Source organism: Lichenostomus cassidix, chromosome 4 (assembly GCF_008360975.1).
Source record: "Lichenostomus cassidix isolate B80296 chromosome 4, HeHo_3.0, whole genome shotgun sequence".
In the NCBI taxonomy this organism is placed as follows: Eukaryota; Metazoa; Chordata; class Aves; order Passeriformes; family Meliphagidae; genus Lichenostomus; species Lichenostomus cassidix.
In genome coordinates this window covers 35173895-35195351 of record NC_139484.1, presented here as the reverse complement: position 1 = coordinate 35195351, position 21457 = coordinate 35173895, and the positions used below count along the sequence as shown (strand labels likewise).

Sequence of the window (21457 nt, the reverse complement as noted above, 5' to 3'; positions counted from 1 at the left end):
ATCAGCCCATACAGTCCCTTAGCAGTTAGCTGGGGCATCCAGCTGAGACCTGATAATGAAATATGTGAGGATCTAACCTCATTACAGGACAAACCTAAATACTCTAATGTAAATGTCTAAGGAAGGCCTGAAACCAGTGAATGTAGGGCTTTGTCCTTAAATTCCATGGACACCCATGTGCAGTCAGGTAGAGTTGAGAGCTACTCCGGAAGCTGCTCCCATTACAGGATGGATTAAGGCACAGGAGCTCTGCCCAGGTGCTTCTGGACATGTCATTTACTCTCCTAGTGAGTACAGTTCCGCTCAGGGAGGAAATTTACTGGTGGATGGGGAATGGAGACCCAAACAAATGCTCTGCCTCCATGCCAAAACAGCTCCTTACTGCCCAGAGCAATCTTGCATGTAGTCCTGCCATGTGGACATGAGGATCATTTTCCTTTCAAAATACCATTTTGTAAAATTTGCCTCTTAAAAAAACATTGAAATCCTCACCTGTTTCATCTCATGTCTGCTAATTCACTGGCAAACATATCCATAAACATAATAAAATACCATAAAACCACAAGTGTTAAAGTTATTCGCTTTTTTAACAATATTTCTTTTGTATGTGACATCACTTGTACTTTTTTTTGAGAGAATTTCCTCTCTGTGGCTGTCTTCAAACAACCCAGTGAACCAATGAAAGTGCAGACCTATGTTTACTATTTGTTCTTGTTTTTTTAAATGAAGGTGTCATTTCAAAGGCTACACAAGTTATTACAGGGATTAATCAAGGCTTCTTAGCCTTTGAAGAATGGATAGCATAGCAGTTTGACTCAAAGGTGGGCCCCAGAACAAATTTAAAAGACAAAAAAGCAGAAATTATATACATACATATATATGCTAGTATTACTTTAACTGAGGCAATGAGAGCTGCAGTAGACATATATTGCATTTCCTCTAAAGCAGTAGGATATCAGTTTAAAAAAAAAGAAGAAGAAAAAGAATTAGAAACAAACCGCAGTCAGATATGCTGAGACAATAACAAGTGGGAGGAAATAACACTGTGTTAGGCATATATTTGATAGATATAAAACCTGAAAATGCTGTGCTGCACCTGGGGTATGCTGTGCAGGGTAATTGAAATGAATCTTGGGCTGCCTTGAAGGACATTTAGCAGCTGTTCCTGTTTATCTTTCAGCTTTAGAGTGGTATTAAAAGCATTTTTTATATTTTCCTGAGAAGATCAATTTTGGCAACTTTGTCTTTAAAATGTGCATTTTTATGTCACATGCACTAAATGCAAGAAATTGGAGAATGACTTCTGTGTTAAGTATTACAGACCTCTAGTGTACCATGAAAGGAATTCAGGTGGCGTGGGACATTTGGCAAAATTGTATCAGAAGCAATGAAACTCTCAGGATCGTTAATGTCTCCTCCTTACAAAAGCAATGAATCTGGTCTGCAGCTGAGGTATAAAAAACAAAGATGAAACCAAAATAATGCAATTCCAGCTTGGAAAGATCAAAAGAGTAGTTTATGTGTCAACTAGAGACAATCTCACAATTTATATGGCTCCTTCCAACAGAATGTTGCAAAACACTTTATAGGGATGGCTGAAAGCAAAAGACAGGCATTAACACAAGCTTCAAAAGAAATTAAGCTGTGGTTGGTTATGTGGCTTTGTTTCTGACTGGAGTTTAGATGTCACAGATGCATTTTTTGGCTCTGTTCTACAGCTCCTGTGATATTTTTGGTGAATCACTCTCTTTTCACAACACTTCTTTGTCTTTTAAATTGAATTCTGCCTTCTCTTGCAGTTCTCCCACCTTATTGCTCTGGTTTATGAGTGATCCAGCCAGGAGACTATCTGGAAAATGTAAATACTGTGCATGCAAGACTGAGATTCCAATCCATATGCTGCACTGTAATCATAATTACTGTAGTAAGAGACTCATGACTTTTGAGCAGTGGAGGATGTGTCACTGGGGAAAAGGAACATAAACATACAGCAAATTATGCAAAGGATTTAGAGAGTACTGAATGGACTTTGGATCAGGCTTCAAGACTAATTAAGAAATACACTGCTGCTGAGAGTAACAAGACAGACAATAGTGGGAGACACTGAAATGAATGGAAAATACAAACAGTAAACTGATGGAAGACGAATATAAAGTATTTCATGCAAAGGTGATAACTTGGCACTCTTCATGTGGTGCAAGAGGGATAGACTACAAACAGGAGAAATGTATTACAACAGTGGGGTTGAAAAAGTTGTAGAAAATAAGAATATAAAAATTTTATGGGATTTTTCAGTCACTCTTGAAATATAAGCCAAAAGAACAGATTTGGCAGTTGTAGAAAAGAACAATATTTTCCTGTGAACTTTTACATGCAGTGAGAATGTTCAGCTAAACGAGAAAAAAATTGAAAAATAGGATCACTGACTGCAAATCTACAGTCAATGGGTTCACAAATTGCAAAACCGTTTACTGGAGGTGCAGTGGGATTTCCTGTCAGGAAATATTAAAACCATACCGTGTGAACTGGGAACTGATGACTGTAGGTATTTCAACAATACTCACGAGCACCTCTAAAATTCTGAGAGAAATGGCAATATTCCACATTTGTCAGTCCTTCGTATAGATTACAACTGCACTGACAAATGGTAATGCTCCTCCACTCCCTATCTCCTGCCAAGATTGACAGCTGTGGAGGGAATTAATAATGATTATGATGATAATGATAAAGAAAGGGATTAATGAATTTGCAGGTGTATTTTGGAAAACAGGGATGAAGAGAATTTGGAAGAAGTATTGGCATGGATTAGGATTAAACAACTGTAGACACATGTGACTACCTTCAAGAGGCTAGGGGATCACGACCAGCATTTTTGCTAAAGTATGATTTACAAGGGCTAAGGAATGTCCAGTGCAAAGGATTGTATTGGGTGCACTTGGCCAGGTTTTGGTAGCAGAGGCTGCAGGGGTGGCCTCTGTGAGAAGCTGCCAGAAGCTTCCCTCAGGTTCAACACGGGCACTGGCAGCTGGCTCCAGGATGGAAATGCCATGGTCCAAGGCCATCAGTGGTGGTGACAGCACCTCTGAAATAACAGATTTCAAAGAGGGAAAAGTTACTGTGCACTTTTAGCCAGAGAGAGGAGTGAGAATATGTGAGACCACCAGCTCTGCAGACATCAAGGTCAGGGAAGAAGGAGGGGGAGGAGATGCTCCAGGTGCTGGAGCAGAGGCTCCCTTGCAGCCCACGGTGAAATCTAAGACTTGGGTTTATTTGTCATTGGCCTACACTGATTGAATTGGTAATAAAATATTTTTTCCCTAGGTAAGGTCAGCTTTGCCCATGATGGCAACTGGTGAGGGATCTTTCCCTTTCCTCATCTTGATCCATGAGCCCTTTGCTCTATTTTCTTTCCCTTATTCAAGTGAGGAGGGGGTGATAGAGCAGCTTTGCTGGGCACCTGGCATACAGCCAAGGTCAGCCACAAGGATCTTCAGGAAACACAGGAAATTAGGATCTTTTGCTATTCTATGTTGTAGTGATTACTACATAAATTGTGCCTAGCAAATTTAAATTTAGAATTTCCCAAATAGTAGCTTTTCTTGTTATTGTGAAGAGATGCTATTAATCAGGTGAGTTCTAGTGCTTTGCCAGCTTTCACAAATCTAGCACACACCAAAGAGTATCGTCAGCAAGATGTTATACATCGCTTTAATTAAAAAAAATTGATCCTGCTGCTGCCAAAAAAAAAAAAAATCCTGAACGCTTTCTTACATAAAACTAATCTAAGAAACTATGTAATGAAGTAGTTGCATTTTGAGACACAGTTTGTGGCTGTGTCACCACGCAGAATACTCCAAATAAATATTTGCCTAGCAAATTAATATAAGACATGGCAGAAACACAGGGCAACCATCTGACAACACTTCCACAGGCCATAGATGGGGACACTCAAAGAAAGAATAAATTGTCAGATTCAGTCAAGTGAAGCCAAGGAGACTGAACCAGTCTGGTTGTCTGGGTTTTTCACTGACTTTCACTGACTTTGTAACAGTTTACAAGTCCACCATCTTACCAAGTTTTGTGAACAAATCTGGTGAATTGAACTGTCTGGTTAACTTGTCCTCATTTAAATAAGTTTTAAGACGACTGAATCTATAGCTACAGTAGAAAGTGCTGAAGCAGAAATCTTTCCCAAACTGATAGTGGTGATTCTGACACGAAAAACCCCTGTTTTTTCTGCTTCTCTCTTCCACCTCTGCGATTTTTCTCCAATTTTTTGTTATTCCAAACCAAACAGCAATCTTCTTTAAAAAAATTGTATCTTTTAAATTCTTCCAATAGGAATTTACTCCTATTTGTCAGTCATTTCTAAAGACTATTTTTTTTCTTCTTTTAACATTAGTAAAAAAGGACAGGGACCCTAAGGTCATTATATCCTAATGAGATAGATCAGAGATAGGACTAAACTGAGACCCAGTGTGACACAGCTGCCTTAAAAAATAAATCTCTCACTTGAACAAAACACACTGGGACAATCTGGTATCTCAGTTTCCAGTTGTGTTACCATGATTTCTATACACAGTCTGGAGAACACAAGAAGTATATTCTTTGTGATGATGAATAGAATAAAATAAATATTTGGAATAGGATAATAAAATCATGGGTGACCTGTTAGAGACCATTGTGACAGCGACAAAAAATTACTTATATTTGCCTCTGAAACAATCTAAATGGACAGAAGGTAAATCAATATATTCTAAACATATGGTCTAGCTATTGGGTTTCCCCTGCCTTCCTGTTTTATTTTGCTGAGGTATAAAAATGATTTGAAGAAACATGAGAGTAAGCCAGTTAATGCAAAACATTTTGCTGTTCTTGGTAACTCCTGTGAAGACAGCTTGAAAACCCAGTGTTGGGTCACACTGTACATTTTATTCAACAGAATGGCCTCAGCACTGTTTTAATTGCAGCTGAAACTCAGATTCAGCAAGATATCTGATACTGGTCATGGCTGACATGCTAAATTTATTTAAAGAACTTTAAACTGACAGAGTTTGGAAGTAGGTTGGAAAGATCCTGGAGCTAAATTTGAATTGTAGTTTCAGTTCCAAGCTTTATCCAAACAAATACTTTTGACTCAAATCATCTATGTCATGAAATTCTATCAAGTCCTTGAAAAACTTTGCATGCAGAGACTATGAGGTAAAATTCTTATGTCCTTGGGTATACTGGAAAATAAACTCAGTTTTCAAAACTAGACATGTTAGTCCTCAGCAAACTAATACAAATTCTTGTTTTACATGTGGAAAGTAACAAGACTTTCAGCTTGAAGTGTAAGTGCCAAGTAACTGATTTCAATGCACGTCCACATACAGGATATGAGGGTGTACAGACAGCATGGCTGTCTGTAAATAACATGAGCACTTGAAAACTCCACATATGTCATTACAATAATTTAAATGCAATAAAAAAACATCTGCTTTTGAACAGCTGGCCTGCAGACAACAGCTCATGACAGCTGAGCTGCTCTAATGATCCACTGCTACTGAAAGGCATCTTTCTTCCTATGACTGTCTATTTCCACTTGGCTGAGCTGACTACAGGGGGCTCTATTCCCAGAGATAATTAAACTTGCTGATCTGGGCAGAAAATGATGCCATTTTGTTTTTTGCTGGACTAGTTCTCTGTTGGCTCATTGAACTGAGCTCAACACTTGAGCACAAACACAGTGTCTGTGCAAAGGTAAGCGGAGAAGACTTGATAAAAGGGTGGAACTTCATTCTTTGACAGTGGTAAGCAAACCATATTTTCAGAGGAAACTGCACTCAGTGTGATTTTTGTATGGCTTCTGGAGCATATATTTATGGCAGAGTGGAAATTCCTAAGGAAAAAAGTATTGTATTAAATTAATTTTAGTTAAAAGATAGAAGCTCATAGGAAAGAAAGCATCATGGTAACAGCAGCAAGGAAGTATTTGATAAGGTGACTTGATGACTTACCTTAAAGGAGATTTCATACTGCTCTCCTCCCCATATTTCTAATCCTGGATCATAGCCTCCCAGCTCCCAAAACCATTTCCGGTTGACGGCAAAAAGACCTCCAGCCATTACAGGAGACCTGAAGGATGAGTAAAGCAAAACACAATAATGAAGATGTTTGGACCACCTATTTGCGTGCCTCTGGGTTTGTTTGTGTGAATGTTGCTTGAATTGTAAAGCTATGGAAGGCATAAACAAACAGTAGTGTAACCAAACAATATTAACCTTTATTCACCCAAAAAGGGACTCCAGATGAGAAATAGGCAATGTGGTAGATCTGGAGAATGGTAGACAATCATGCACAAACTCCTTTTAAAAAAAAATCCCAACAAAACCAAACTCAAAACAACAACAACACCCCCCAAAGTTCTGTTTGTTGCCAAGTAAAAGAGAAAGAAAGGGACTCTGGAAACCTGCCAAAGTACTTAATGAGTCTCAGTACTTCATGTGAAGTAACTTGCATTTGAAAGTTAGCAAAAGTTTCAATTCATTTCAGTCTCATAGGGACTGGCTAGAGAAAGGCAGAAAGGTGACAGAGGATGGCTGAAGAGAAGCTGCTGGGAGTCAAACATCTGCTTTTCTAAGCATTTAAAACTTCTCATATGTGTCTCACAGTGGTGATTTGACTTTTGGGCAAATAATTTGCTACGCATCCCATGTTTCCATTTATTCCACAGATAAATATGTAGAATTTACTTCAATTAACTCAGTCTTTTTCACAGATAATATAGAAAACAAATGAGATATTTAAAGTTAGTGTTAGAGAATATTGACAAAATTCACTGTAAATTTATAAGCAGGAATTTTGTACTGGAAAATAAGCATTTTCTCTTTTTTTTTTTTTTTTTCCAGTACCAAGAAGACCACATTTCTAATGCAGTAAATTCATTGATGGCTCTCAGGATTCAAATGTTGCTCACTGATTCCTTGAAATTGTGGTGGAAGTGGAATACAAAGGCATCTCTGCTGAACTGGAGGGAAATAACAGGCTTAGGAAAGTACAACCCAGCTATGCACTTCCATCAGCGCAGATCAACATTGCCTTGTAAGTTACAGAGCCAGAGGCCAGAAGGAACACATTCATGCTGATGGCTGGTCAGAGAGAGAAAAGACAAAGTGCATGGGAGACCTGGATGGCTTCCAGGCAATGCTTCCTTGCCAGAGTGCAGACATGAAACTCGATCCTATGCCCTGTGCCTTGTAACACTGAAGGCCCAAAGGAAAATCATTCCATCCTGGGGCACTTTTGTTTTGAATTATTACTGGTGCTTTGTTTGGGGCCATGGAAGCAGATGGTATCATCCCTGAAGTCCTGACTGGAAAATAAAAACTTCCCCCTTTGCCACTGATTTAGGATTTGGCACTGAATCGGGACTGGTAAATATTTCAGGAATCCATGTATAAGTTAGAAGTTTATTGAAGAGGACATCGTGTTAATGGAACATTCAGCCATATTTTCTCTGCCGTGACAATTTTTAAACTGCTGTCTTTTATCCAAGGCAGCAGAGATGGTAAAATAGGAAGCAAACAGCTGAGTGGTCTCTGCCACCATCAGGAAGCCAATGAATCCCCACACATGAATGTTAGAAAATGTTCCCCTTATTTGCATTCATGGTAATGAGAAACATTGTGGATAATTTTCCTTTCACTTCTATAAGGTAGTTGTAAAAAAAATTAAACTACCAATTTTCATGACTCTTACAGACTAATTTCATTTTCCTTCAGAGATTATAATTTTAAACCTCATAGAAGCTTTGAGAAAGAAAGCTTAGTGAAAATAATACTCAAACTGGCAAGGCTGTGCACTGTAACATACACTGAATGCTAATACTTTTTACTTTTATTGACATTTCATATCTCAAATATTGACTGCATTTCCACATATGAATAAATTCAATGGAGATTTTATTAGAAACCTTCCCCTGAGGATTCAACTACTGCAATACATTTTCAATTCCTACCAAAGTAAATCTAATTACAACATGTCCTTTGTGACTTCAGGTTCTAAATAATCAAAACACAATGTCCCTTTTATAAAGATGGACTTACTTGGAGAATGCTAATAATTAAATTACTACTGGCAGAAGAAATGTAGTGCCAGAAATGACTGGGAAAATTCAGGATTTCTCTAATTCTCATAGATACAATATCTTCCCTGAGCATTTCCCTCTGCACAGTGAATGGCCTATAAAAAAGGCAATGGCCGCAGGTAAATCAGATGGAGGTTGAGAAGAATCAGAGACTTAAAATTGCAAAATAACTGGCAAATATTTACAAACTATATCTGAATCTACAGATTTTTCCAGTGACAAATACTGAATGAAGATACCCCTTGTTATTTAGATGTGAAAGTTCAGAACAATCACTGCAATTAACAAAACTACCCAATGACTGTAACAGTAGCAAACTCATAGTTTTTGCATTTCCTTAAAGAAAAGAGAAGAAATTGAATGCAACGATGCCCTATTAATTCCTACTCCACAAGATATTCTGACAATTGTTGTTTTGTTGGATGAGCAATGAAGAGGAAAACCAGGATGGCCTTTTGGTTTTCATTAGAGTGGAATTAGTAATAAGCTGTGGGAAACCAAGAGCTTGGCACAGCATGAATTCCACTCCACACCACAAGAAGCTACTCCTGAACAGGCCTTAAATTGCCCCCAAAATATGGAAGACAAGAGTCCAGTCTTGCAATCATGGCTGATATTAAAAGCCCTTATGTATCAATAGGATCACTCACACAGATAAAAGAACTGAGCCCAAAGGAGAAGAATTAATCTCTTGTTCAATGACTTCTGTATAGAAATGTCAAGTACAAAGACATGTTTGTAGAAGTAATTTTTTTCATTAAATGCCCTACTCAGATGCTTAAACAATTAGACTTGAGCTATTATAGCACAATATTATGTGAGTAATTACAGTGGAAAGCTGTAAAGTGCTTGTGGTCAAAATATTAAAAGACAGAACAAAACGTCAGAAAAGCTCCAAGGGTAAGGTTGCTAAACTTAAAATAAGTTGTAAAAACCTTCCGCATGAGAATTACTGCACAGACTCATTGACTATACCTAAAAGAACCATATTGGAAGTAAAAGCTAGCTGATTGAAAAATGGCCCAAGAGGTCAAATATTGCTGTGCTGAGACAGAAAAAAAATTTGATTTAGTTACAGTGTAAAATGTGTCCCCAAAACCCCACAAATATTGTTTTCCAAAAAAGATAGACTGAGAAAAAGGCAGGCAAATGCTTAATGTGAAAAGTCAGCTCACAAACTTTAGTTGAGAGTACTAAATGTACACTAAAAGAAGCATAGCAGTAGCTCAAACTGTAGCCAGCAAAGATTGTTACAACTGCTTGCAATTAACATGCAGAGGAAGGAAAGAGATAATCTCACCTATGAATTTTAAAGATAACAGAAAAATGATATGAACGTCAAAAGAGTGTGAAGCTACTTGCATTAGAAATAAATGTGGTGTATTGCAAACAAGTGAACTGCATAGCAGGGCTTAGAATCATTGCATTGCCAGAGTGATACATACAGTGGAACTAAAGGATTTGTGAAAAGGGAAGAGAAGCTTTGACAGCCTGTGGAAAGAAAATGAGGGAAATGAAAATGGGAAAGCTAGATGACGTGCACAGTGGGTGCACTGATAGGAACCACCTGCCCGAAACAGCTGTGATTTGGCCATTATAATCGTATCCAGGGAATGGCATCTTGCTCTGTGCACCTCTCTGTATAATCCAGGCTGATTAAAGGCTCTGTGCTGAACTACTGAACAGAGACAGATGAATGCAGGAGAGAGGAGTCCATCTCATGCAGGATCCATCAGACAAACTGACCTGCAGTGCCAAACCCACGGGCATGTTATAAAAACAAGGTAAATGTCATCCTACAACAGGAATCAGGACTAGGTCCTGCTGACCTTGCGGAGTCAGGGATGTTATGGAAAAGGAAGAAAGGGGCCATGTTGCTGCTGTCACAGCGGCAGCCCCAGAAATGACTGGTGACCTACTGAGCACAGCTTTGAGCTAGGCTTCTGCATTTTTTGAAATGAATTGCAACGTCATGTTCAGCAGGAAGTGTCCCTTCACCCTAGTGATATCATATGTAGGCACCTCAGGGCAGGGAATAAATTCAGTTACCTTGTTTCACTGGTGTCTGCTCCAGGTCCTTTCTGCAGTGATTCCTGACACTGGCATCAAAGCGTCTTAAAGCAAATAGCAGAAGCTGACACTAATTCTAGATAAATTTCTAATAAAACTAAAAATTAAAATTTATGTATGAGTAATGTAAGTGACAGACCTGGCCACTCGGAGGAAGTGCACACAGAAGTAAACCAAACTGAAATGAAGATAAATTGAGCAGATGGCAAGAAAGTGATGTAGGTTAAGAAAATAAAACATTATAAACAAAAATAAAAACTTAGAGGTTGCTCCAGCTAAAGAGAGATTCTATACTGTGCACAAAAAAAGATGCTGATGCAGCTGAAATGAATATGGATAAGTCTTCCTGACTTTCTTGAGAAGTTAAAAACCACCCGGAATCCTTTATATACTTAATTCTTGAATCAAATATAATCCAAATTTTTAATTTTGTATTTTTACATGTATAAACTCTAACATTTAATATCTCTCTAAGGCATCATTTTATCTTTTATCCATTCTAACAACATGACTCATCTCAATGTTTATAAATTCATCAACATTTAGAAAGTAAAACCTGTCTCTGTGACGTTAGCCTATGGCAATTACTCTTTTAACTCAAGTGTCCATTTTTCTGAACAACTTTTACCCTAAATGAATGTATAGAAACTACCAGCTCAAATTATCATTGTGCTGAAACATGTAGCAGACACATTGTATTATCTAAAATTAACTCCCAAGTGTCTCTATAATCACATGCAATTTTTAAACAAATAGACTTTTGTTTGGGAAATATTAAGATAAAACCCCATTCTTCAAATGGTGAGCCAGAAAACTGTGGAGAGTCAGCTGCAAAAAAACCTCTAAAAGTGCTTGACTTTCAGTTTATAGAAGTTTCCACTGTAATTTCATTACACATGCTTATTTTTCTTACCACATTGCTAAACTTCTTTTAAAAAATTGTATTGTAAAAGAGCGATGAGCCCTTATGTGGGGGATAAGGTCCTTTTAGCCTTTCTTCTCATATTTAGAAAACAATTAAAGCTGTAAAAGAGGTGAGTTGGGTATAGAGGGAAGACTGAAGAAATTTTCATAATTACCTCCCATAATCCAAGGCAAATCTATCTGAATTATTGTTAGAGGAGATCTACTCAAGCTAAGCAGGTGGGTCAGCAGAAATGAGCATCCTGAAGCAAAAAGGAAATGAAAGCTTCTGGAAATGTCCTGCAGGCAAAGGTGTTCAGAAGGATAAAACAGAGTAGCAAATGAACAGCTGGAAGTCGTACTAAAGAGACAAAGCCAATACATGAGCAGTCTCACAAGACTGAGGCCTGAGTGCTGCCAAAGCAAGAAAGCAGAGCTGAGAGCACCACTTCAGCTGAGCTGCATTCATGTCATGAGGCAGGGTGGATCTTGGACACATGGAGTTCAACAGCAGCAAAAAATCCTTCTATCTGTTAGTAGGAAGTAAGAACTGCTGGAGAAAACAAAAACAACCACTAAACACAAATTGAAGAAACTCCGTCAGTTTAGCACCTTTTCATATTGATGGGTACTATTTGCATTCATAGTTGCCCCCTGAAAATATAATCTTTGAAAATTAAATGTAGAAATGAAGATGTATTGGAGGAAAAATACTATCAACTGTCCCTAAAATAGGAACTTTAGGCTTCCTGGCTTTTGCTGAGCTTCAGTTTGATTCTATGATTCTATGAATAAATACAGTTCATGAAATCCCATCACTATCTTCAAGGAAGTTCTCTCAGAACATATGGGGGCAGTATCTGAACAGAATTACTATCCAATGTTTTCTTCCCTGCTTTAGACAGAGAGATATAAACCAAAGAATTATTTCCAGGGCTTATTTCTGCTTTATTGATTTACTTAAGCTGAGTATAGCATCATAAGCAGAGCTTAAATTCAAGGAGAAATTTTCAATTTCATTAAAGATAATAAATGATTTCTCTTGAAACACAACCACTGGCCTGAACATAGGTTCTTATTTCCAAAATAGTCCTTTAATTCAGACTTTGTCCTCCCAAGGCAGATATCTAGATGAATAATGATTACAAATCCAATCAGTCAGGAGTCTGTTGTCAAAAATTACAAGTGATTCTGACTAAATTACTTGGGTTATTACAGCTCTGTGTTTTCTCGAACTCTAAAACATTATGTACATATTGTAGACTAAAGTAGATTTAAAGACATCACAGCCCACCCAAAATAGTTTTGTTCATAAGGTGTAAAAGTGACGTCACAACGGGGATTACGAACTCTGCCGCAGGACCAGCTTTTGTGCACTGCTCCCACATTGCAGACAGCCTCCCAGGCAGAGCAGGGCAGCAGGAGCTCAGCTTGCTCCAGCAGCTCCCTGCACTGCAGTGTCTGCTCGGTGGGCAGGGCCAGCGAGGCTGCAACCCTCATGCCTGCCTTGTTTCCATATGAACTCCACAAGCAGGAAAAACAGCAGCTTGGGGTCTTTTATGAATGACAGGTGAGGAAAAGAGGCCATTCTGCTAAATATACTACATGCTACTGTGTAGCACCACATGCATATCTGTAGCAGTTGGGAACTTTGAAAAAACACTAAAAAAGTAGCTGAATTGCAATCACCAGCATAGACTCCACACAAAAGAGAAGCCTTTGCTTGCTCTGGATCTCCTGCAGTATTTCAGGTTCAAGCTTTGTTTGTGCAACACTGAACGATTTAGGTGGGCAAATGAGAAGCGTTAGTATTGAAGCACTGCAAGGAAATGGCACCTGGAGTTTCAGTGGATTTTCTTTTTTGTTCATGCCACTGCTCACACACCAGATCAGACTGAATAGTTAGTGAAGGTCATTTCCAGAACATTTCTATATTGCAAAGATTTTAAATAAGTGGAAGTACAGTTACAATAACCTTCTCCTGATTTTTTTAGCAAAATCTCTAAAAATACTGCTGCCTGGCATCCTGATGGAATTGACTTTTCTTCAGGGTCCCACAAACTGCCTCTGGCAACCCTGACTTGAGCAGACAGAGCTCTCACACTTGGCTAAGTAGATGAGACACACAGTTAATGATATGGCTGTGATCTGCCATGGAGCTGAGGATGTGGATGAATGTTATTCCTTTGATCAGTTCTCCTGTAGTACTGTCAACAACTGCACCCATTCTACTCTTACACATACACACTGCTTCAAAGGCGAGCAGGAAGTGGGGACAAAAGGTAATTTTAATATTTCATTTGTGTCTGTCCTTGGGGATTAATGCAGAAGCCTGAGAAGATTCCATGCTGACAGGGAGGGAGACTGGAGCTTGTATAGCTGTGCTATGGCTACAAAAAGCAGGTTATCCATTTGCCAGTGGTCAAAGATTTCATGAACATTGTCATTAAGTTTTAAGAAGGCAAAAAAAACTATGCTTGAAAAGGCTAATATGCAGCCAAAGGTATTCTGGGATCCTGGAAATGTTCTCTTTGATGCATCATTGCCATTTATTAAAGCTCTATAATTTACTGTGTTACCCTATTATGGAGGGAAATGGGGAGGCAGGGATTAGATTTCTCCCAGTCTGCACCAGAGGCACAAGAATATTTTCTTGTAAAAACTGTGAAGCAGTGAAAGCAGTTTTTCAAATATAGAACTGACAGAAAAAAACACTGGAAAGTACTTCTCAATGGAGGCTGAAGGAGCTGAAAACTGATGAGGTCAGGCACTTGATTGTCCCATGATAGCATCTGCTTTTAATTTGATGTTGTAAAGATGGACAGGCTGGAAAACCAGAGTAATGAACCTTCCTGGTTTGTTATCAGTTGCAGTGAAATGAAGCCATGTATGTGAACTCTGCACCTGACTTTAAAGGCAAATACGGATAATCAATTTGTCATGGAGTTCTGCTAGTTTACACAGGCCATAGTGGAAACTGCTGAGCAAATCATACTGATCTCAGAGCTGGAAATAAGAATCCCTATGTAGTATAAATGCTCACACACAGAAAAGTACCTCCACCAGTGAGACAGGCAACGTCCTTCACCCTAGGAGTCGAACACTACAATTGTCTTCTAGCTGGAAGGTACAGGATACATTTCTGAGAACAAGCAAGCAGAAGGGGACCTTTGGGAATAATTCAAAAGCAGGATAATGGGAGATGGTATGGGATCAGGCTGGACTGGGTATATAGCTGGCTTTTAGGTGACTCACCAACAGAGACTGCAGCTGCCTTGCAAGCTTTTTCCCTCCTGGATCCGGAAGCTCACACAGCTCAGATACTCTTGTGCCAGCACTGCCTGCCATGTAACAGCACATGGATCAAGAGGGGTCACACTAACCTATGCATATCTATAAGGAATATACTGCAAGAAAAAATTGAGAACTGAAAAGAACAACATATAAGCAATGCAACTGCATTAACTCAACCCCCAAGACTCCTGTCCTGACTTGCTTCCAGGAAAAAATATTCTTTTGCATTTATCTAGATTAATAGTGTATGGATAAAATAAGTGCTATGGTTATTTTAAGAAACATCTCAAGATTTGGAGAAATTGATTCGGACAGTCAATAATACTGAAATCATTTACAAAAATGTGCTAGAAGTAGTCCTTTCACTTCAGAATTAAATTAGAAAGCACAATAAAAGGTGCATCAAATCCTGAACTGGCAGGAAGGTAAGATAAAGAGCAATAAGAACTCTTGTAAGTAGTGAGAAGATCACATAATCTTCTGGGTTGGAAGGCAGCCACAAGTAAATGGCCTGTAGGGGATCAAACCCACAACCTTGGTATTATTAGTAACGTGTTCTAACCAACTGCACTAATGTAACCTAGACAGGCTTTATTGTTAAGAGGTTACCAAAAAACCCCCACCCCCAAACCCACCAAAAACCAACACAAAAAAACCCCACAACAGAAAAAGCAAATCCTTAACCACAAACAATCAGCCCAATCTTTGTCAGAAATGGCAGCTATTGACCCCACTGAAAGTGTCATTTCACTTGATCTTCTCCATCATGGCCACATTCCCCATCACAAACAAATGGGCCCTATATAATCTAGATGGTTTCTGACAGATAGTCTCATTAAGTAGATGGTATCCATAGGAGGAATTGGTAATACAGTAATATAATCTTAACCTTTGAAATTATCACCTGTTATTTGCTGGCCAGGGTTATCATAATCAGTCAGATTATGCTGACAGAATAAAATCTGTGCAGGTCCAAAGGATAGAAACCTTCCAATGATGTGTGTCTACACTGTCACTACAACCTTCTTTCTTTTTGACTTCTTGATCTGAGTCCCCTGAATACTTGGCTTCAATCCTGTCCTAGCTCATTCCCCAACTCCTAGGAAAGTTTCCCTGCCTAGGAAACTTCGCCAAGCCCCCTGAAAAAATCTCAGGGGATGTTTCTCTCTGCAGCTGGTGTGAACTGGGGAGCATGGATCTCACCAGCAGGTTTCACTCCTGCCGCTTACTTTTGTAAATAAAAATAATCCCTCACTACCAGCTAAAGAGAAATGAGAACTATGATGCCATACAGACCAAGATAATACATCTGAATATTTTGCTAGAGAATACATTTTCTAACCGCTCATCTCCAGCTAGCAAAAGAGAAGAGAGCCCACAGAAAGTGTAGAGAAGAACAGTAATTAGGTCAGTCTGACATTTGTTGTCCTATGTTTGTGAAAATATTTTCCCAAAAAATTCAGTTATATGACAACACAGAACCAAACTTAATATACACAGTAAATTGCTAGCTGTCATTACCAGCAATAAGACAGAAGAGTTATGGTTGTAAACTATAAAGCAGCTGCTGTAGCATTCAGTCATGTTCTGCTGGCAATAAAAAAAAAAACAAACCCTAATGAAAGATTTAGAGGAAGAATGTTATGCATGACCCTTCTTAGACATGCAATTAAATACAAATTACAAAACACAAATAAATACATTATGAAACACAGAATGGCAGGTCAAAGATTGAAATTATTAGCATTGACAGAATTGCTTTTAAAGCTTTCATTCTGGAGCTATACACAGGATGCTATTCTTCTGAATGCTATGCTTCTAAATGAAGATAAAATTAAACAAAACACTACAAATATTTTCTCCTCATAACTATACTTTAAAAGCAGAACCATGCTTCCACTGCAATTTCATGGGATGTTATTCCATTAACAATTAATATTAGGAGCAAGTGGGAAAGCAAACAAGCCAAAGGGAAAAAAAATCTGCTTTCAAGTATTGCTAAAAGAGCTCCATTCATAACTTAGTTTGTTTTTTAGTGATGAGGCTTAATCTCTCCATAGAGGCAGAAAAGCGATATGGTCACAACTAAACTGTGTTTTGGGTTTAGATGAAGTGGATTCATGACAACATCTTTCAATCACTTGCAGGTACAACTATTCCTGGAGGCCAAAACCTGCTCTACCTGGAAGGTACAATTTCCTGACAAAGAATAATAGCAAGAAAGAAAGACTAAGTACATTTTCTTAGAAGAAGAATGAGCTTCAGAGAGGTCAGCATTTTGTCTTCATTGCTTCTCTTTCCAGAGCAGGGAGAACGGCTTCAAGCAAATCTGACACAGCATGCTCTGCATTAGCAGTTTTCTTCCTCCATACATCACCCTGTCTGTACCAATATCCTTTGGATACCTTCTCATTAATCTAGGAGTGGTTTATACACCTGTGTTTTCCAAGGAGAAAACTCAGCATACTCCAACTCCCCATGCAGAAGCAACACACACAGCAACCTTCCTTTTCCTCTATCACAGGGGAGGGATTCACCTTGAACACTTGATTTCACCTCCTGGGGGATTTATCAAGTTAGAGAGCAATGGATGCAAGAGATGCACCACCTGTTTGGGGCTTTTAAAGTTTTTAAAGACACACCCTGTCTGCTGCAGGACACAGACTCTCATTACAGACAGGTACCATCTGAAGTGATGACTAAGAAGAGAATTAGGAGACAGTGAAAAAAGTCTTCCTATTTTTGTTTCAGTAAATTGAACAATTCTGAAAGTACACAGTAGATGTGGGCAAAAGGTCCATGTACGCATCCCTGGTAGTTCTCCAAGATTATCACATTATTTGCTGTGCACTAATAACAAAGACGGGTGCCGGGCAAAACTCCAAATGAATAATGTCATTCTCCACAGACTCCCATTGCCATGAGCAATGGTGTCCACATGATGAACGCTGTGCAACTGAGCCAATATTCCTTCACATCTCTGTGGAATAATGAAGTTCACTCCACTGTCAAGATACATTCAGAGCATGTGTGTATGTATTTCATTATTGAGACAAAATCCAACAGCCAAGTGTGCAGCAAGAAATATGTATAATAGTCTTGACAAATAATGTATGTAATAAAAAGCTCCTGTTTCAGAGAAAATAATGTCATCAAGAACATTTTTTTCCTTGCATGAAAGATTTTGAGTTCAGTTTTCCAGCTACACTTCTACTGTAAAGCTACTTCTAAGTAAAGCTAATTTTTACTCTAGGTAGAGACTAATGTAAGATCTTGTAAATATATTTTCTAATAAGAAGTCAGCATATGATCTATTGCAGTAAGTAGTAAAACACAGAAATTATCAATTTTCAGGAAGTGCATGGCTTGTCTGCTGATGCAAATAATCCTTTGAAATATCAATTCTTTCAAAAAAGATGTTTGTTTAGAAATTGATACATGAGGAGGGCTTTCCTCAGTCACTAAAACACTCTAACTGGGCCTCTATACTGACCTATAATACTGAAAAAATATTTTCAGGGCTACTATTTAGGAAGCTACATTTAAAGAAATCCTTTGAAATATTATTTCACACATGCCCCAAACTAACTTTGAATATGTAGTTTGCATTTTTCTTTGAATTGCTTTACAGTATTATAAATCTTAGAATAAAACTTTTTCAAGTTAAACATTCTCTGTTACTGTAAACCTTGCAAACTAACTTTATCACTAAAGGTCTAATTATCATGCTATGTTTCCCTCTTAGGAAACAAACATATAGATGAAGTACATCAGTGAATTAACAACACTCCTTCCTCCATCTCAGTTACTAAATTAAGTCTGTTGACTGAGCTGGAGAGTTCAACAAGTCACTAAGCACTGTTCTTTGTTTGTGGAAAAGAAATTTTCATAGCAAAAAAATTACCTGTGCACAAGTAAACTACCACTGCCACTGAACTTTTATACAATCTTCTGTAAAATATTAATGAGCTAATGAGCTAATGAGCTTCAGCCAAAGTTTATTAATGGCTAATGAGCTTCAGCCAAAGTTTTCTCCTTGACCATGTCTCAGACTGCCTTTGCCTGATGCAAACTTCAGTATGTAAAGACGGGGAAAATGCTACAACTGTGAAAACCTGCCCCACTCTCCTTGGAACAACTCAACACTATCCTCCTTTTAATTACTTTTTCCATGTCAGAAAGATACAATGTCTTTCTTCTCAGTCCTCTCTGAAGTCCATCTGGAGTCTCCAAATTACTATCCCATGGTTCCCAGACGTGGTGGTCAAATCTGGGCGCAGCCATGTACCCATAACAGATATGCAGACTAGAATATCTACCTGAAACTTTTATGGATGTTAACACATCACACAACAAAAATAGAACTTTATTTAACAATATAACGCTTTCATCCTTTCCTGTCACAGTGCTGACTAACTAGCTATTTGCATTTATGCTTTAAATTTCTCCTCAGCTGTGACACTTTGCTGATTTTCACTTTATTTTCTTCCAATTATTTCTTCGATTTGCCAGGATCAACCAACACTTTTTTTTGACCATCTGGTCAAGGACTTGTAAGCCCCTGCCAATGCCAGCTTACTTGGTTTTTAAATATTTATTGTTCAGATAATTAATGAAGACACTTAACAGAACTAGGATGTGGGGTTCTGTAGAAGCATTTGCCTCAGGGACCTGCATCAATACTTGAGACAATCACACAGTTTAACATCAAACCATCCAGAGCTACTCTTTGACAGCAAATTCCTCTCAGCCTGTCTTTGGTAATCTGATGAAAAACAAAGATGATAAAGGTGTATCCATACTCTACCAACTTTAGGAGAAAGCAATACTGGTAACACCAAAAGCCTTGGAAGGGAGATCCCAATCACTGCCTCCCTATTCTTTTAAATAGCCAAGTTCCTAATATGGCTTAACATATCTCATGTCTTTCTGCTACCAAAGGGAGAGAATTCCCTGCTCACTCCTCTGACCCTCCCTGCTATAGCCTGCAGGTGTGGGATCTTATGTCCATGGAACAAGAGCTTTATCCTCCTCAAACTGCTGAATTCACTCAAATTATAGAAAACGAGACTTTTTTCCCAGAGTGTGGTGGGGTTTTTTGAGTTTCCATGGCTCCTGAAGGTGGGTATTGTAAAGCACAGGAGGCAGCACCAAGTCACCAGTGTGACAGACTGTCCCACAGCAGGAGTATCCTCTCCCCGACCCAGTGGCAGGGAGCTCATTTTATCCCTGTGTTTCATAGCACCACATCTCCTGTCAAAGAAGAAAAATTAAAGTTCTATGACAGGGTCACTTCCTGACCATATTAATATATTTATTAAATTTTAGATAACTTAAAGTGTATTATTTATGGTTTTTTAACAGATTTTTGGTTCATGATCAAAGAGAGCCTTATTCACTTTATGATTAAAAAATCATGGAATCATCAAGGTTGGAAGAGCCCTTCAAGACCATCTAGCACAACCAACAACCCAATGCCACCATAACCACCCCTGAATTAGGCAGTTTAAACACAGATTAAGTATCCTATAACATCAACCATCATCCTTTCCTTTCCCTTCTTCCCTCATCCAGAGTCAGTCAATAAACCTATCTCTTGCCTGTCCCAAAACTTCATGGCAAGTATACATAATCTTGCACACGACACAAGTCGTCCTCCTCACTCTAGGTCAGATTTACAAATCTCTTGGGTAATCCCTGTATCTGCTGTACCTGGCAGAGTGCTCTGGTGAGCATTCTGAATTTTAGGCTGCTTCTGAGATGCAGAAGAATATGCCCACCTTTTCCAGTCACACTGTACCCAGTAGTATCGTTGGCACCTGCAATGATGCCTCAGATCTGCAGGTTTCTGGGTGTTTGAAATCAGAGTCACACAATCACTCCAGTTTTGCAAGAATCTGGGGAAGGCACAGACAGCACAACCTTCTTCTCAAACAACTTTTCCCTGACTCACCTCCTCTGCTTGCTCCTGTTATCAGAGTGTGTTAAGACTACCTTCAGGGCAGCAGTGTGTCTGCAAGGTGTGCTCAGACTGATGACACTCCGTGTTTCATTTGGGGAACACCAGCTGGAGTGTCCCTGGAGCCAACTCTGACATCACCCCTGCAGGTAACTAATATGGATGGATGGCTAATTTGGCTTTATGCCTGTCCTCCAGGATGTTTTACTCAGGAATCAAGCTTACTTCTGAGAATGATAAAACATACGCACTCTAACAAAACATTTGACTTTATACCAGCATTTCTGATTCCTCTCATCTATTTTCAATAACAGTGACATTTACATTCAGAAATCTCAAATTCAAAATACTTTCCTTGTTGAAATCAGTTTATTCCTTAGGCTTATAAAATATCTGAATGTACTTTTCTCTGAACAGCTTTGCCTCTCAAAATTATTTCATTAATAACATTTTTAAATTTATCTTCATGGATCAGAAGTCTCATATTTGAGCTGTATTTGCTGTGACCAGTCAACTGAGTCACCTGGTGTGATACTGCTCTTTCTCCTTGCTTCAGTGTAAATATCATGCTGGTCATTTGCTTTCCTATAAGGCTCGTACACAGAAAGCTGAAATATACTTCCCATGTGTTTTAAGATAATAAAACTCTGTATCCATCAGCTGAAGACAAAGTGAAAGGGATTCTAGTTGACATTAAACATTGGTGAAATTTATTTTCGTGTTATTTCCTTATAAATATGCACATGACAACTATATGTCCAAAAATATTTTAGGAAAAGCTTTGGGTTTTTTTTTGCAAATTATTTCTGCCAAAGAGCTAATTAACTAGTTAATTTAAATTAATTAAATTATAAAGAAAGCTAACAGATGGAGAAAATGGGGGAAGAAGATCTAAGATACAGTAGCAAAATTTGGCCTCAACAGTGAGGATCCTCTGTGGACACTTCTATTTCAAAGCTCTCTGGTAAGTGACTTGTTCTGTGCTTCATTTATTAAATTAAATTTTAATATCTTTCTACTTCAATAGGATGCTTTCATAACACTCAAACTTGTGATGCAAATAAAGGCTTTTGAGGAAGACCTTTAAAAGCTTCTCATGAAAG

General features: G+C 38.4%; 1 protein-coding gene and 1 long non-coding RNA gene across 4 annotated transcripts in view; one reads left to right on the top strand and one right to left on the bottom strand.

Annotated features, from left to right (window-relative positions):
• Positions 1-21457, bottom strand: part of GALNTL6 (polypeptide N-acetylgalactosaminyltransferase like 6) — a 428069-nt gene that overhangs the window by 34037 nt on the left and 372575 nt on the right. For all 3 annotated transcript variants that reach the window (XM_085058681.1, XM_085058679.1, XM_085058680.1), the window contains exon 7: positions 6000-6117. In XM_085058681.1, the coding sequence (XP_084914807.1) occupies positions 6000-6117 (118 nt within the window). The remainder of the gene's footprint in view (positions 1-5999; positions 6118-21457) is intronic.
• On the top strand, positions 12502-17458 carry LOC146438240 (uncharacterized). Its single transcript, XR_014852038.1, has 3 exons — positions 12502-12671; positions 16543-16584; positions 16699-17458. It is a non-coding gene; the product is annotated as an uncharacterized LOC146438240 (long non-coding RNA).